General features: G+C 39.8%; 1 protein-coding gene across 38 annotated transcripts in view; it reads left to right on the forward strand.

Moving 5' to 3' along the window:
* Positions 1-18585, forward strand: part of EPB41L3 (erythrocyte membrane protein band 4.1 like 3) — a 268058-nt gene that overhangs the window by 198296 nt on the left and 51177 nt on the right. For 19 of the 38 annotated variants that reach the window (XM_077900074.1, XM_077900059.1, XM_077900067.1 and 16 more), the window contains exons 12-16: positions 2228-2448; positions 6195-6758; positions 11677-11730; positions 14504-14569; positions 15056-15247. In XM_077900074.1, coding sequence (XP_077756200.1) covers positions 2228-2448; positions 6195-6758; positions 11677-11730; positions 14504-14569; positions 15056-15247 — 1097 coding nt within the window. Of the gene's footprint in view, positions 1-2227; positions 2449-6194; positions 6759-11676; positions 11731-14279; positions 14316-14503; positions 14570-15055; positions 15248-18585 lie in introns of all 38 variants that reach the window. The other 19 variants (XM_077900076.1, XM_077900090.1, XM_077900095.1 and 16 more) reach the window with 10 other exon arrangements.

Raw genomic sequence — 18585 nt, forward strand, 5'->3', positions numbered from 1 at the left:
ATAGAAGATCTATCCTACGTGTATAAAAAGAGAAGTTTCTAGCATGTGTGTGCAATTGTAATAATAAGCAAAAACATAAAAATAATTTTGAAAAATTAAAAACGCAAACTTACAAAAATGTGGGATCACCTTCATCCTTACCTATTGTGCCACCACTTACCATAGTCCCAGGTCTCTCTTCCCTTTCACCAGACCCCAGCATGGCTGGTAGGATGGTGTAACTCCCTGAATCCCCTGATTTAGAAGGTTGTATTTCTCTAATGGAATACTTGCTAAACAGTTTGTAGGAAAAGTCAGAATTGTATCCTAAGTGCTGAATCACGTACATTACTCGTGAAGTGAAAAAACCCTCCGCTAGTAGGTAGATCCAGACTGAGGTGCATCTGTGTAGCGACTGGAGAATGATTTAAACTTCCCAGCTCTGGGTTTTCATCATTATCTGTAAAATGGGAATAAGGTCATTTGCAAAGAGTGAATGAGACAGGTATGACAGCCCTCTTGTTATAGGTGTGATGATAATTCTATTCATGATTATTCTGTGTTTTTGTGAGCTGGCCTAGGAAGTCAGTTACCATTCTCTATCTTCCAATAGTTGCCTCTTTCAGGAATACCTAACTTGGAGCCGAACTTTTGGAATAAAATGTTTATTAGGACCGTTTGGGGTTAAATTAAGATACTGAACTATTCACTTTAATGTTGAAGCTTTTCTTACTACTTTGTTCCATTTATTCTTCTTTCTCCTTGAGATAATCTCTGTAAACTATGTATTCTATAAGTCCGTGTTGGAGGAACTTTTTTGGAATCACCCCTATTTTCCCTGAGCATCATCCACTTTGTTCAGTGATGTGTACCCAAGGGAACACATGTGTTGTAACTGTTGTTTTCCTTATGGCCTTTTATGTGATAATAATTATTGACAAGACAGAAGACAATTGTGAAATAAATGTACTAATACCATACTGTCTCTTCCTCCCTGCCCAAAAGTGATGTTAGTATGTGTTGTCTCTCACTCTTTGGGGTCCTGCCAATTCTAGTATGTTTTCTGTGCTGTTGAGCTGGGTGCCATGGCTGCATGTTGGAACACAAAATGCTTTTTGCAAGGTTGCATCTTATGTAGAACACCCTAACTAGCCCATTGGGAAATCGCATCTCATATGAGCTTTTTCATCAAAACGAGGAAACATAAAATATCTTAGTGAAGATATTTTAGTGAAACAGTTTAGCTCTTATAAAAGGATTTCAGAATATTTTCTTACATTTACATTTTAAACTTCCTAAACTATGAAGCTGATTATATTTTGCCTGTGATTAGCTACTGTGTATTTGAAAAGTATCATTTATAAGTTCTAAATAAGTTGTATATATCTAAAACCGAAAATAATGAGTATCAGGCTTTAAAAATGTAACTGAATTAAGCATCTTTCACTAAGACATTTTAGTTGGGATGAAAGGCTGTGTCTCATATCTTTTATGTTTGCATGCTTTGCACTTGCATGAATTTCATTAGCAACATTTGTCTTATCGTCCCAAAATATCAGAGATGAATGAGTCTGTGCATATCAGGGTAGTCTGTTTAAAGTGCAGTAGAGATTAAAACATCTCTGCACTCCAGCTGAACAGAGTCACCACCCAAATTGTACAATCTTCCCAAATTTTATGATCCCATCAAGATGCTTCATTTTCATTATTACGCATGGGACTTTTTATATTGCAGGAGTGATGGACTTTCTAGCCATTATTAATAACAGTAATTGAAAACCCCAATTCAGTGCTCCTTGGTGAATGGCACTTCCAAAGATATGCTCAAAGTCAAGTGTAGGAGTGCAGTTGTCCACTGCAAATACCGCTGTTAACTCTGGGACTTGGCGCCAGCACCTGGCGCCGCTGCCCAGCCCATTACTCTGTCGGGTACCAGGCTTGTAGCAGCCCAGCATACTACCCCTCCGCTGCATCTGCTTGTGCATCCTCCTCCCCAGAAAGCCTGAGAGTTATTCTGGTGGCTTTAAGAGATGAGCCTTTAAATCATTTTAAAACACTGGGATAGCAGAAGCTCTAGAAAGATGAGTCTCTGATAGTGCCAGGGTGCAGGTACCTGCAGCACTGCCTTGTCTTTGCAGACAGACGGGGGTAGGGGTACCTTTTTTCATAATGGGACAATTGGTGGTGGTGGTCTACCTTCTACCTTAACTATTTCAGACTTTTTTTCTTCAATTGTATTTGCTTTTAGCGTCAGTGAATGAAAACCATGAAATATACATGAAGGATTCTGTGTCTGCTGCAGAGGTTGGTACTGGCCAGTACGCCACAACAAAGGGTATCTCTCAGACCAACTTGATCACCACTGTGACTCCGGAGAAAAAGGCCGAGGAGGAGCGGGACGAGGAAGAGGACAGACGGAAAAAGGCGGAAGAAGCCACGCCGGTCGCGGCAGCACGGCACGAGGGAAAGGTACATCTCCCAGGCTCCCTCTTAGGGCTTGCCTAGACCTTGAAGAACTACTTAATAATTTTGAGGCTATAAACCAGGAATGTGCTAAGACATAGGGTAACTCGGGGCGCCTGGGTGGCTCAGTCAGTTAAGCGGCCAACTTGACCTCAGCTTGGGTCTTGATCTCAGGGTTGTGAGTTTGGGCCCCGCGTTGAGCTCCACCCTGGGTGCAGAGCCTACTTTAAAAATAAAAAAATAAATAAAAATAAAAAAGACTTAGGGTAATTCATATTTCAGCATTAGTCACATCCATATTATCAGTTTCCAAATTCTGATTTCCTCTGTCGACATTTTTCTTCTGAAGGATTCCTTCTTGAAAATTTTTATTTTAACTGATGTGCTATGTAAGACTTTCAACAGCTGTCCTGTCTATATATCTTAAAAATACATTTAGTGCTATATGACACTTTTCTGTTTGGGCTCACATTTCAGAACTATCACTAAAACTATTTTCTTTGTTTCTGGCCCCATTCTCCTATGCAAGTACTGTATATTGTTCTAGATATACAGTAATCACATTGCTATTCTGCTGACTGCAAGTAACTGAGTGACCATGGCCTGTGTATTTATACACTGTTTGCTCTCTGAGTTTTAAGATTATAATCTAATCATCAAAGTAGCAAGCAGACATGTTTTGAAAACAGAGATTAAAGCAGACCATTGCAAAGGAAGATGGAAAGTGAATTTGGCAGCAATTTCTCCAAGGTGTTTGATTCATTAAATTTTTAAACTTCATTTCACCCCAACATTTTTTTTTTTTTTTGCAGTATGTTTATTTTTTTGGTAATCTGGCACCCTAAAGCAACTTTGCAGAAAAATGGAAGTCAGAAAACACATAGACAGCCTACTTCTGGTTCAGGGTTTTATAGGTAGCAGAGCAGCTCCCTAAAAGTAAAACAGAAAACAAAACAAACAAAAAACTATATTGGGAGTTTTATATGTGATGATAATGGGAAAACAGAGTAGCTCCTGGAATGTACAGGTAAAAAGAACTAGCAGGATAAAAATGTTGTATAACTCGTAAGTTATGCTAAAACTTGCCCAGGTTTGACTCAAAAGTGTTCTCTTGAACATGTGCTCTTCAAATATAGATTTATGCAGCAGGGACTCACCTGGGGCTCAAAACAAAATTGCTTCTTTTGATAAGAGTTACACAGTGAAGGATAGACCCACAACATATTGTAGGTATGTGAGAATATTCCACCTAAAACCCTATCTGTCATTTTGTTAGGATAAGATCATTTCTTTGCCAAACACAAAAATAAAGAACAAGATAAGAAATGACAGCAACTATATTGGATCATTTTTGCTGTTAAAACGTGCTTTGTTCTGAATTTTGTTTTTACACTCTAGTTTTTACAATTAAATCAAGGCAGCTTTTGAGTAGGACATAAGAAAAAGGTAGTATGCCTGAAAAGCAAATGATTTCCCTGACTTCCTGAAATCACCCATTCCATCCGAGAATTCTCATGGATTGTGACTGTGATTAAAGCAACACATGAAAGGAAATGACTTTTTGCTTGAAAAATAGACCCTTGCAGTCTCTCTTTATTTAATTTGAAAAGTTCACCATGTATATAAAATATAGCACTAGGGATGCCTGGGTGGCTCAGCGGTTGAGCGTCTGCCTTTGGCTCAGGGCATGATCCCGGAGTCCCGAGATCGAGTCCTGCATCGGGTTCCCTGCGTGGAGCCTGCTTCTCCCTCTGCCTGTGTCTCTGCCTCTCTCTCTGTGTGTCTCTCATGAATAAATTTTTTAAAATCTTAATAAAATAAAGCACTAGACCATCATCATTTTTTCCACTTAATGGCATGGGAAAACAAAAAGACTAAAAACTATGATTTTCATTGTCTGAATCTCTGAGAAGCCAGTACTTTGACCCAAATGCCTTCAGCAAGGCTGTGGCCCAGGCCTAGTGCTTAGGTAGGGAGATGGTTGTCTTCATTTTCCACAGTGCAAAGCTGTCTTTTAAAAACCACTTGAATAAGCAGCATGGAAAATTAAACCTTCATTTTATTCTTCTCCATCTTCAAAAAGTAACAAAGAGGGTACTCATTTTTTAACCCAAATGAAAGTGTATTACTGAAAATAGTTCTTAAAAGACTGGTCCCCTAGATTCCTTTGAGAGGAGGCATGTTTCCCAGGCTAATGATCACCCCAGGTGACTGGGCAGCTGCATGCAGAAGTCAGCTTGTAGCTTTTATATTATTCTAAGTTGAATGGGATTTGTGCAGGGTCGTGTTTAAAACCCAGTGCTTTATGTCAAATGCCAGTATTGAGAAAAGACATCCTTGCCTAAGACCGGAAAAGAGTTTTCTAAATTCTAGAATATCCATGATGCAGTTTCATCTATGCATGTTCTTACCTTCTGTCTTTATATTTACCAGGTCAGGATTGAGATTTACAGAGCAGGATGGGTAATTTCTACACTACCAGGTCTCTAGGCTAACCACACATGTATGCGTGTGTGTGCGCACACACGCACACACACCCAGAGTATCACGGAGAGCAATGGAAGTCTATCTGCAGGCTCTGTGTGACCTTGAATTGAATTCCTGGGGCTGCCACAGCTCCTAAGTCATGCCAGGTCCTGTTTGGAGCTTGCTTGCTTCCCTCTTTCCCCTCCTGCCCAGCAGCCCTCCACCAACTGCAGAGGAAACTGGCTGTGGTCACAGCTGCCAAGGCCAGAGAGAATGTACAGAGCTTCCCCTTCCTCACAGAAGCCTGAACTCACCAGGAGCACCTTTGTGGGGGTGCCTGCCTTTGTCATTCTGCTAAGGATTCAAACCAGGGGAGTTAAATATAGCGACGACTTTAAAAAAAAAAACCAGAAGGCAAAAAAAAAAAAAAAAAAAAAAAAACAGAAGGCAGGGAAATTGTACCTTTCTGTTATTTATGGATCACAACTAATGCAAAGTAAATGCTTACGGGCCATATCACAAGAAAGCACATTCTTTTTGCTAGTGAGCTTGTTGAAACCCTTATTTGAGTTTAAGTCTGTTTACATCATGGAGAAAGGAGCCAAAGTAGAAGTTTTCAAAGGAACCTCAATTCTTTGGGGAGCATGAGTTCCTAAAATACTAATTGCTGACTTCCCTGAGTGGCGCTGCATCTCAGATAGGAGTGAGGCCAGAAACTTCTTGATTTGGAAACCCACCTGTTTTGAATATAATTGACTAAGTGAGGAAAGATAATGCTAAACACATGTTTTTTAATAATCAAAATTTGGATTCATTTTTGTTTTTTAATCCAACCGAACTCTAGTAACAGATCTGTTAGCTGGAGATCAAGAGACGTTATTGAAAGTCTTGATTTGAAGTTGTCGGAGAGTTATGCTTGCTCTCGGAACCCTAAAACTTTCTAGAGTTGTTTGGTCTAAACAAATTTTTTTGGATGGTGTGAAACATGTAGACTTTGAGATTGCCCACCAATATTCTTCTATTCTGACTTTAAAAATAAACAAACAAACAAATAAATAAATAAGCCCACCCTGTATTTGACAGTCTAATGGGAAAACGGTAGCCATTCATGGCAGTGTTGGCATGCAGCTTAAATAATTTAAGTACGTGAACAGCCCTAGTGCTAAAAAAATTCTTGTTTTACAATTTTATATTGATACCCATAAGAAAATTAACTAATTGCAGTTTTCTTTTTGTCCTTTTGCACCTCTGTTTGCTGCTTTCTCTCTCTGTCTCTTTCACATCAGTCACCTGGGCTTGGCACTGACTCATGTCCCCCGTCCCCTCCATCAGCCCATCGTCCCCCTGCATCCTCCCCAGAGCTCCGTAGGAGGTGTAAGGAGAATGACTGTCACCCCCTGGGTTTGGAACCAGCCAAAGGCACCGTGCGTGTGCATGGAGAGCCCGCCTTGGACTCTGACCACAAAGGGAAGCCATCCCTAGGGGACCAAGATGTGGCTTTTAGCTACAAGCCACAGCCTGGCAAAGGGACCACCCTGTTTTCCTTCTCCTTGCAGCTCCCGGAGTCCTTCCCTTCTCTTCTAGATGATGATGGGTACCTCTCTTTCCCCAACCTGTCGGAAACCAACCTCCTCCCCCAGAGCCTGCAGCATTATCTCCCGATTCGCTCACCCTCCCTTGTGCCCTGTTTCCTCTTCATCTTTTTCTTTCTGCTCTCCGCCTCCTTCTCAGTGCCATATGCCCTCACTCTCTCCTTCCCTCTGGCTATGTGCCTCTGCTACCTGGAGCCCAAGGCGGCCTCCTTGAGTGCCTCACTAGACAATGACCCGAGTGACAGTTCAGAGGAAGAGGTGTGTACCTCGGCATAGAACACACTTCCCTGTCGTGGTCGGGGCTTCGGTCCGAAACAGTTGTTAGGTGCCTACTGCAATAGTGGTCCTACTTTCAGAGCCTCATTTATTGTCTGTGCCGACATGTGAGAGGTTTTTGTGTGTCGGGGAGTACAACCCGGCCCCAGGGTTAGGCACAACACCATGTGGATGGAGCAGTCTGCGCCCAGCCCAGAATCCTTCTGCTACCCACAGATTCTACAAGTGATGAATGAACGACTCAGAAGTCAGTTTTAAATAACCCATTAGCTATGTTAAAATTGGGGTTAGGTTAAATGGTTCTGGTCAGTTATTGTTTCATAAAGGAAGGGACACATAAGACCGAGAAAAAAGTTTGACCCAGATTTATGGGGTGTTCCCCAAAGGCATCCTGGCATAATGGTACATGGTGGTGATACCAGTAGATAAATGATCCTCAAGGCGAGGTGGAAATGAACATCTGTAGGAGGTGTGTCATCATCATTTGGGTAGCTTCCCCCAACTATAAACACCTGTCCTCCCCAGAAATTCCAAAATGTCCCCACTGTGCTCTTCTGTTGTCATGGCCAGACTGTCTCTGTTACTCACAAAGATGAACCAGATCCCAACGGTGTGTTGGGTCAGAAAAAATGCTCGAGTAGTTTAAAAGGCCTGTGTGACCTTAGTTGTCAGAAGGGCCACAAAGAAGACCAGAAGTAGCTGCAGTTTTCCCACATGATTGAGAAAAGACTCCTTGAAGATGTCTGCATGCTGTAAAAGTAGGCTGGAAGTCCATCAGTCCTAACTGTGCCAACACATATACTGGATGGCAGTGATTCTTTCAACTCCAGCCTGAGACAGAAAACACACACACACACACACGCATGCCTGCACGCACGCATGCACACATGGACAATCTGGGAAGGTCAGGGAAGCCAGACAGGCCCCTGTGACTCTCAGCCAGGCATGCGCCCAGTAGGGAAGGGATGGGCCTTCAGCTTGTGTCTGAGAAAGACATGCTTGCTACCTGTCCGTCTCCTGTCCCTCATCTGAGCCAGTGAGTGAGTTGACATGGTAGCCAGTAGCTTTTCCTCCTAACGGCCCTGCCCTCCCATCACTCCACAGCTCTGTGAACAGCCTGGCAGTTCCCTTCAGAGTGCAGGGGAAGAGAACAGAAGCTGCCAACAGAGGGCCTGGCTGTCGCCCCCTCTCCTGCCCACACCCTCCCCAGGCCCTTCCAGCTCTTCTGTTCTCACAAAGCAAGATGTTTTGTGGCAGGAGACAGGCCCAGTAATCCCAACATTTAGAAAAAAAAAAAGTCACAAAGTCAAAGCAATGCAAAAAAAAAAAAAAGAAAGAAAGAAAAAGAAAAAGTCTATTCAATTTTCAGCTCAGCCAGAACTCATAATTTGAGCTGCACCTGTGAGTATATAGAATTGTGAGGGTGTGTAAGTATCTATATTTAGTGAAATTATGACCATTTCTCAGTAGCAGGACAAAAATGGGAATGGTCTCCTAGATGTTTTAAATAAAAGTTTGCCCTTTTCCATTTGATATTGCATAAGAGCCCTTTCAAATCAAGGTTCCTGGGTCGTATGACTTAGCTCCAGCTATATATACATATATGTGTATTTGATGTAAAAATATTTTCATACACGTTAAGTATTTTGAGAGAATGACTCCTAGGCTTCAATATCACTATTTCTCACAGTGGCAATATTGCCAAATAACATAGGACTAGAACATACAACATTAAGAACACAAGATTATCGACAGAGACTGTAATATTAGCTGGTTTCCAGCCTGGACACCTATTTTCCCTTTAGCAGTGGAGTTGTCCAGCTAACATAAAGCAAAAAGATTGCCATTCTATGCTTTTCTGAATTCTAAAATAACGGAACTTTTCTATAGCAAACCACACAGATCTTGTGCCTAATCCAGGGTATACATCTTGTTGTAATCAATGCATGAAAATTAATGTTAAACTTGGGCATGTCTGCATTACATCAGCAAAACAAATCACAGCAGTTCCCCGATGCAAGCCAGTGACACGTGACTGGAGCCTCCCAGCAGATCACTCTCGCTGTTACTGCAAACCTCTGAGCCAGCTCGGGCCTCTGGGGTCTTAGCCCTGCTCTCCAGCCCGGAGCGCCTACGACAGCTCTTCCGACACAAGACTTCACATGTGGCCATCTGTTCTATGTCGTCTCTTAACCCAAGTGTTAAGAGCTATGCTCTCTAGTTCAGGCCAAGCTGGAGCACTCCTATGTAGGTCATTCCATTTAAAAAAAAAAAAAAAAAAGCCATTTGTTTACATGGCCTGTTTTATTCTCTGGGCCTCAAGCACTTTGGCAGCTACACGAAGTGACTTCGTGTAACATACGGTTCAGCTCTGTCACGTTCATTTTGCAAAACCACTAATGAATGTAATTCTTTTCAAATATTTTATCAATGTTTACATTTCTCACGTGTTGGGGTAGCTTAATTAGCTCCAGCCTTTCTCAAGAGTGAAACCCAATGTAGAAAGACATAATCACTTCAAACTAGAAAGCTGTTGACCACTCTTTTTTTTTTCCTTTGTACCTTCAAGAATGGTCACATAAGGGGCACAGAATGTTAAATCATTTATCAAGAAACATAAGCTGAATTTAGCTCCCCATCCCATAGAATGTATTTGTGTGTCAGCTCGTAAGGAATTTTTTCGTGATACAAAAAAGATTCGAATTTGGAGGGGAAAAAAAATGAATCAACCAATTTTTAACATTTTAAGTTGTGAAAATATAGACTCATATGATAGTCTGTGACATGTTAGATGTTTCATAGTTTTGTTTACTTATAGTATATAAAGAACAGTTGCTATAAAAGCTACTTTATTCAGCCTTTCTTCATTTATCAATGATTTATTGATCATGCACTATATTTGTTAAATAACTACATGCTCAGTAAGAATTTAAGGGAGTTAAGATATGGCCTAAGCTATTTTTTCATGTAGCAAAAAAAAATAATTATGTAATATTATAATGTGATACTAATATATATTAATGTAACATATTACAGTTATAGGCACTTTCAGGTCTGCATGCATCAGGCCTTATAGAAAGCACTTAGTGTCCCATTACCTGATACCGTTAAGGCTGTTGCTTTTTCTCCATTTTACTGAAAGGAAATGAGGATTAAAGCATGAAACATGCCCAGTGTGTCAGAAACTTCAATAGCAAGGATTTGAGTTCATGTTAGTCTGAGATCAGAGCTCTCACTCTCAACCACGACTGTGATCTAAAGCCAGAATGCTTTAATAGTTTTTAAAACCATACGGGTGATTATGTAAGAGGAGAAATACTTTCAAGCACCTTGGAAGTTTTTCACAAAACTAGTTAGTATGCCAAGCACTGATCATTCCTATTTATTCTTGAAAGCATAAGGTTTCTTTGGGTTATCATATACCTTAACAATAACTTGTCTCTCTCCCCCTATGTCAAACTGGCCTTTCCCTAGGCTACTAGTTGGGAAAGCCATGCTAACACCCTCATAAGAAAATGAAATAGTCACCCCTCCCCCCAACCAGGTGTATTGCCAAGGCTGTCAGGTCATGAAAATGTGTCAGGACACATTCTTTACCAAACCATTGAAAATAGCTGGCCACCTCAGGCACACATGCCAAACGTGAATTTTAATGTATTCTCTTTTAGGAATATATAAAATGGAAATTTGGAATAGCGCCAAGAAATCAGCCCAGCCAGAGTTAGGTTGATATGAACCTCACTGTCCCAGTTGTCCTCCTTGACATTCCTTGTTGTTAGGATTGAAAGATTATTTGAAGAGGCAGGTTCACATGCTTACAGCCCCCAGTTTTTATTTTTGTTTTCAAAATACTTATTGCGTGCCTTTGCTCAAGGGAATTTTAGTAATGATTAGTTGACATTTGTGAAGGGAAAGTCAGTTAATACTACATTATGGCATTCAAATGTCCCACTTTCAATGGCAATGGTTCTGTTGTACTCCAAAGAAAATAGTTTGAAACCATAAACCTCAATGAAACAGCTTAAAAACCAGTCCTGAAATTACTATTATAATTCTCCCTTAAAAACTTAGGCTCTGTCAAATGCTGTGCTTTGTTTTATTTGTTTACAAGTAGATGTCTCTCTTTCTCTATTTTTTTATTATTATAATTTGCTTCATTTGGTTGTTTTGGGAAGAGATGTTTAAATACTTCCTTTATAAACTTCTTTATATTGGAGGGTGGGGCAAAATAAATACAACAGTTAGTCTATGACAACTCTAGTTAACATTGCTACTTGAAAACTGACTTATATTTTTCACATGTAAAACATATGCCTGTGAGTCACTGGCATGTGCTTTTTATAATCAATAGGTAATGCAGACAGCCTGATGGTCATACATGAGTGTAAATTATCAACATGATATAAATGAGGGGCTGAAAGTCCAGTGACTGTTATAGTAGCTTTTTATTTAAATTTACATTTTAATTTAAATTTAATTTATTTAAATTTACCTTTCAAATGTGACTTATTAGTAGAAAAACAGATATAAACATCAATTTTATTTGCATTAAACATTTTTAAGAGACCTTTCTCGGGGTTTTAGTTAAAAGTGGGGGGAAAGAATGACAATTTGGTTTTCCTGAGACGTGAAATCAGACAAGTCAGCTTGGCTAATGCAGTTCCTGCGGTTCCCGCAGGCTGCATGCCTCTGGTCTTCCTCCGAGTGGCTCTGCTGATGAAACCTAGCTCTGGCCTTTCTTTTGCTTTTGCTTGAACCTGGCATTCATGTGGGAAGGTAGTAGGATACAGATCACAAAGACAGTGAGCTGTTTGACCTGTGCCATGCCCTATTTGACCGAATGGGTTTGTTTTCTATTCCTGCCTTCCTCCTGGACCCTGGTCACTCCTGTGATCAATAGACCGACAGTGAGCGCACGGACACCGCGGCCGACGGGGAAACCACTGCTACTGAGGTTGGTACCATCACTGCGGGCGGCTAGTCGCCAGCCCAGCGCAAGCACCTCATGAGCATGGCTCTGCATTCAGGGCATTTGAAGATTAGCTTCGATAGAGTAGAGATCAATTCTAACTCTGAAAGGAGGCAAGAAATATATTCTATTGCCTAGGCCAGGGGTTCTCAAATTCTGGCGTGCCTCAGAATCCTCTGCAGAGTCCCTTCCTCCTATTTCTCCTGCAAAAGAAGGTCTGGGATGGGACTCCAGAATTTGCATTTCTAGCAAGTTCCCAGGGATGTTGACTCTGCCCATTTTAGGATCACATCTTGAGAACCTTTGGCTAAACCAATAATACTTAAAAGTACATATATATTCCCCTTTCCCAAATGAGAAGCTGTTTATGTATAATAGCCGTGATAAGTGAAGAGGAGGGTCACAATTTAATTAGCTTATTTACTAGATATATTTTAGATCCCAAATAATAATTAAAATAATAATACATCTTTTAACTCCTGTTTGTAGACTGGATGAACATAACCTAGGTCACTCAAAAGAAATGAATTCTCTAAGGAAGAAAAAATTAGCAAATTACTCTTAGTACTCTATTTAAAAAAAAAAATGCTATCACATTGAACAGTGATAGGAAAAATACTATGCTATCATTTATCCTTAATAAGGGTAAATAAACATGTGTGCGCCTATGTTGTTTTTCAAATATTCTCTACTGATAGCTAAAATTTCGGTAAAAACAGTATCTATGGTAATGGAAGTCAAGACATTCCTAAAGTCCTCACAGAATTTGTTTTTTACTTTGTGATAGTATTTACTCTAAGTTGTTTTTTACATCATCCAGTTAGAACATTTTTCTAGTAAGACATTCAGAACTAAAAATGTAAATAGTATCTGTATAATAATTGAAAATATCTCCAGAAATACTTTTTAAAATGGAATTTTATTGAATTTCATCCTTCGGAAATACCAGAGTATAATTCAAAGTCTGGAAATCACAATTTTTCATTGAAAAAATATATATTAATCATAATAATATTGTATGGACACCTGGCTGGCTCAGTCAGTAGAACATGCCACTCTGACTCCTGATCTTGGGGTTGTGAGTTCAAGCCTTGCATTGGGCATAGAAAGTACTTAAAAAGAAATTCTAAAAAATAATATTGTAAAACAACTATCCAGATTCTTTTAAGCAATTACATATAAATTTATTACAAGTTAATAATTTTCTGTGCCAAATTATAACAAAATTACATCTTGATTTTTTAACAATTAATAGTTACATGTAGCTACACGTTAATTCAGTAAGCTTCATCAGAATCTTAATGTGTGCTGTAAATGCAGAATATTTTAATAATACTCTAAATTTCTATACCAGTTATTTTAATAATACTCTAAATTTCTATACCAGTTTTAAAGGATACTATATAATGTTTGAAGCATGCAAACGTGTACATGCAACATAGGTAATTATGAAGCTTAAAAATAAAAGAGCTGTGAGCGCACCACACACTTAAGAATTAGTGTGTTGCCAGAGTTAGAGTTACCTGTGCACTCTCACACTTTTTAAATACTTGCCCTTCTCTCCTCTCGGGAGCCAGGACCATAGTAGTTCCAGGTGAAATGTGCTGGGGCCAAGAAAGACTAATTGGTTGCAGGCCACCTGCTCAGGTGTCTCCCTCTTCTCACCTGTAATTACACTGTGATCCTCCTCTGTGGACCTGGGTCCGAGTACCCCTGGCAAGACATGCAGCTTTACTACTGCCTGCAAATGAGGCTTGGCCTAGTTACCTAGTTGCTGGTACTCAGATACCAGTCCAAGGGCTAAACAGATCCTTGAAATTAGAAAAATAAAGATAATGAAGTGGCTTTTAGATAAATCTGTTGTATTTTTTAAAAACTCAACAGTGATCCTGTCTACATTTTAAAGAAATGCTGATAATGTTGATGGTAGTTGATCCTTTTTTTTTTAACTTTCTTAACTCATATCAACCTCCTCCCTTCCCAAATTTATTTCTAAGTCTATAGGTTCTAATTCAAGGTTACAAGAAATTCTTAAATGTGGGACCCTCTTTGTTAAATTCTTTGAGCCTCGGTTCTCTGACCTATAAATTGGGGATAATAGCTATAACCTCATAGGGTTATAAAGACTTATAGATCCTAAGGGAGCTCTCATTATTGGGTAATCATAACCACTCTTGTGGATTGTAGTTTGGGTGTGGCTCCCCACACTTCCTGAACCATTTCTAGTGTTCATTAAGGCTAGCCTGCCAAGTGCTGGCTGTCACCTCCCACGTATGTGTGTGTGCTCATTGGCACTTAGAAGTCACCAGGTTAAAGTGTCAGAGACTCACCGAGCAGGGAATCTTTTACCCCTGTCTTCTTCATAAGCATCGTAATTTATGTGTGAGAATGTGGTGGCTTGCATACAGGAAAGAAATGACATCCATATTCAAACAAGAGCAAACTAGTGCAAGTTTCTATAGAGCATAGTTCTTCGATCATAGAGTCAATTACATGGTAAGACTTTATTTCCCACTCTTTCTTGATGCTGGCAGTCGGACCAGGAGGAAGATGCAGAGCTCAAGGCACAGGTAGAAAATTAAAAATAAAACAAAAACAAAAACCAGTGTGTGATAAGTCATTGTTCGTCTACGGTGTCCCAGCCTTCCAGCATGCTCCGTAGGCGGTTACCCGTGTTGTCGGTGCAGTGTGGAGGATGGCATTTGTTCCCGTGACTACTGTGTCCCTTACCTTTCCCTTTCTTCTCCACTTTTTTCAGAATAGTCTGATTAAGCGAATAAAGGGTGAAAATGTGTATGTCAAACATAGTAATCTTATGTTAGAGGTTGGTATTGGTATATACCAGTGCATGTTTGTGTGTGTTGGCATTTCTGTTAGTGGCATACCTGTGGGCTCATACGATGGTGCATGAACTGTGTGCTCTCACCTGTGAATAAGTGGGGATACCTTCTTAGCCTACTTTGATTCCTTTCTGATTCCTTCCTTCTCCTAGATATAGATCCTTTTTCCTGTGTGTATTTGTTTTAATTTCTTGTTACATGTGAATTACACTCTATATTTATAGTTTGCCTTTAAAAACTCTTTTGATTTTTCTGCTTGTGTGAACTAGATTTTTTTTTCTTCTCTCTTCCTTAGAAATATCACATTTTCACCAAAGTGCTTGTAGTAGTGTCATGAGCCCTGATCAGATTCCTTTTATTTTGAGTACTAATGAGATTGACATTACTTTAGAAAAAAAAAAAAAAAAAAACGCAGATAGGAAGGCAAATGTAAAACATTGACTGTTGGATTCTTTATGTTCTGAATATAGGAGCTAGATAAAACTCAAGATGACCTGATGAAACACCAAACCAATATTAGTGAGCTGAAAAGAACCTTTTTAGAAACCTCCACAGACACTGCCATCACGAATGAATGGGAAAAGAGGCTTTCTACTTCCCCAGTGCGACTAGCCGCCAGGCAGGAGGACGCGCCCATGATCGAACCACTTGTACCTGAAGAGGTCGGTATTCGGGCATTGGGTTGCCATCGTCTTCTGTTCACTAGCATCACTCCTCTACAGGGCCTGCCCCTGGGGAACGCAGTTGGCAAGCTTCTGAGTAGACAGTCTTGCCGCCTGTCTGCGTATAACCTGAACTCACATACTTAGGCCTCCAAAGCAAAGCTGCAGAGTAAAATGATGTGGCGGGTGAGGGATGAGCAGACACATCACAGGGTGCTGGGAGTGAACAAGGAGGCCCAGGGAAACTACAGTGCATGCAAATTGGTTTATTCTAACCACAAACCTAGATTTCACAGCTGGGAGAAATGGAGATATTGTCTTAATGAACTGACACTTTTTCTGAAAACGCTTTTTCTGCCACATTCAGAAATGCCCTGAAAACCCACGAATGTTTCTCATCAGTTGCAAGATGAGGCGTAGAGAGATTGTCTAATGTTTGACTAAACACTGATCTGAAGTTGACAGAATTTCAGGTTATGTTTCACTCTGAGAAACCAGTGTTTTTTTACTGGTAGAACTAGCGTTCGATTTGATTTTGATTTTTAACTGATTTTTTAAAATAGAAGCAACTGGTTATTTTAACCGATTTATAATCAGTTTTTGATTTTTAATGAAGTAGAGGCCGGAATGTCTCTTCAAGTAAGACTGTTCCATATTGAAAAGCTCTCTTGAAATGTACAGCCAGACAGTGAGGATTCAGCTGATACTATTTCAGGGCTCCCACTGTGGGACCCACAAATGGCAGTGGTGCCCATCTGTCAACTATTCAACATCCTCTTGCTTTATCTGTCTTTCAAAAGAACTAGTTTTTTAATAACCAGATCTTTCTAGCATTATACTGGTTAACTTCTTTCTTATCAAGTTCCCTTTATTGTAACATCGTTGTCCAGAAAGCTGAGACAGAAGAAAATCAAAACTTCAGCCTCTATGGGAGAAAAATCCGTTAAGTGGTCGTCTACATGCAATGCTTAGGTCCTTGTAGTGAAAAGAAAAATCTACTTACACTCATTTCGATCATTTTCTAAACTTCCCTTAAAAGCTATCTATCAAAAGTGACAAGGTGTATATCCATTTGAATTACTTTGAAAGGGGCCCTTTTATGCAGAATAAATGAAAAGTACTGTTGCCAAAATACTCCTGTACTGATACACATCAGTTTCATTCAGATTACTTGAGTAATCTACAGTGGCTAGTAGTGGTGATTATATTCTAAAAATACTGTGTATGTTTACTATAAAGTGTGAATTTTATTGCCAGTGGTTTCAACTTTCAAATAGTGATTTAATAGCACATAAGTTGCAAGGATGCCCCAAAGCATCTCCTCATTAACTTTGGAGCATAGACAAATCCACATACAGGGCAGGGCCCACCAAACAGGAAGGATAGATGTGTGGTACGTGAAGGGCTCCGCGTATGTCTCCACAAATATTTCCCACAACAGCCTTTTACGATCCACCTAGGCTTATTAGTCCATGTTAGAAGTACATTCCCTCCTGGTCACTTGAATAGGTAAAGTTTCCAAATCCCAACCAAAATGAAATACCCACTAGCACTTGTGCAGTGTCAGTATCATCCTCTTTTTGAACATAGGTGGTAGTTTTACAGTACATAAGCTTAGCACAGCTGATCTTCTTCAATCACAGATTCCATATTTGCACATTCATCTACTTGCTGAAATTCACTGTAACCCTAAACTCAGTATTAATGGCACTTTCACAGTTGTCTGCAGACAGACACAGAGTGGTGAAAACTTTGAGTCTCAACCGTGCCTGTTCCCAGCTTTGGTTGAACAAGGCAGTGCTCTGCCTTCCTGTTGAGTCTCCGTACTATGAACACATGTGCTTTTTGTGCCTATTTAGTGCTATGGTTTTGTGTGTCCATGGGTGATTCTGCTGTTTCAAATAACCCCCACACAGAGTGCCGAAGTGCTAGCTAGTGTTGCTCAGCACAAGAGCACTGTGATATGCTTTTTGGGAAGATATGTTAGAGAAATCTCATCAGGAATAAGTCATAGTGCTGCTGGCCATGAGTTCAATGTTAACGGATCAATAATATGTATTAAATAGGAGTATTTAAACAAAAACACATACAGAACAAGGGTATGTATTGAACAGTTGATGACAATACCATGACCAGAGGCTCACAGAGACCTAAACCATATGTTTCCCATAAAATCAATGGTTCATTATACACAAACTCATGTTCATGGTGATTCTATTGAACATAATTACCATGAATATCTGGAATCAACTCTATTTGTGCATTTGTATGCTTTCTAGTCCAGCTCTACTCTTGATAGGCAGATCTTGCCTGGGCCTTCAATTGGGGGGGGGGGGGGGAGGAACATTCACCATGATCATCTCTTTCTGGATAGGGAGAGTTATCTTCACTCTCCGAATCTGACTTCTGTGACTTTCCATCCAAGCCTTGGGGTGCGACTCTAGGTGCATATTAAAATTACCTACCAGAAGTTTAAAAATACTGATGCCTGGGATCTATTAATCAGAGACTGATTTAATTAGTCTGATCTGCAGCCCCACAGAGTACTGTTATTTAAAAGCTCTCCATGTAATTCTAATGCACAGTGCAGCTTGAGAACCCCTGGCCCAAGGAGAAACAAGGGCCATGGCTCTGCACAAATCCCTGCTCCTCTGAGAGAGAGTAATACCTCTGTACATTTGCAGGTCAGTAAGGGCCTTGTTTCCTAATTATGACATAGCAATGAATGTTTAAGTCACTAAAAATGTTTAGGGGTATACAGCTGACTCTGTTCTAACCTGCAACAAAAGTAAACATACCGATTATCAGCTTTTCTTTAGTTATCAGCATCTCATCACTTATCTTTAGCTAAACTAACTGCACTGAGGTTGACTATAGGATTTTAAGCTCTATCCCTTATGTGACCCTTTTCTCGCACTGGACATACACACACAGTTCAGAATACAGACAGTGTTGGTACTTTCATTATAGACAAAGACAATTTTGAAATTAGTTGATGTCAGATAACAGGATATGCTAAAAAACAAAAAAACAAAAAAAAACAAACACTGTTTTCCTGCTATTGGTTTGGGTTTTTTTTTGTTTTTTTGTTTTTTGTTTTTTTTTTTAGACTTTCATCCTAGGAATAATCTTTAGCTCAGTGATTATAATTAGAGGCCTACCAGTGGTATTCTGAAAAGTACCTACAATTTTGACCTTTCCTTCCTGTTTCTTATTCCTCTGTGACAAAAAGGCCACATTTGAGAGTAAAACAAAACAAAACAAAAATCCATATTTAATGATCCCACATGGTACATTTTGTCTTTTCCAACACCTTTCTCCAAAATGGGACAGGACAG

The sequence above is a fragment of the Canis aureus genome, chromosome 6 (assembly GCF_053574225.1).
Source record: "Canis aureus isolate CA01 chromosome 6, VMU_Caureus_v.1.0, whole genome shotgun sequence".
In the NCBI taxonomy this organism is placed as follows: Eukaryota; Metazoa; Chordata; class Mammalia; order Carnivora; family Canidae; genus Canis; species Canis aureus.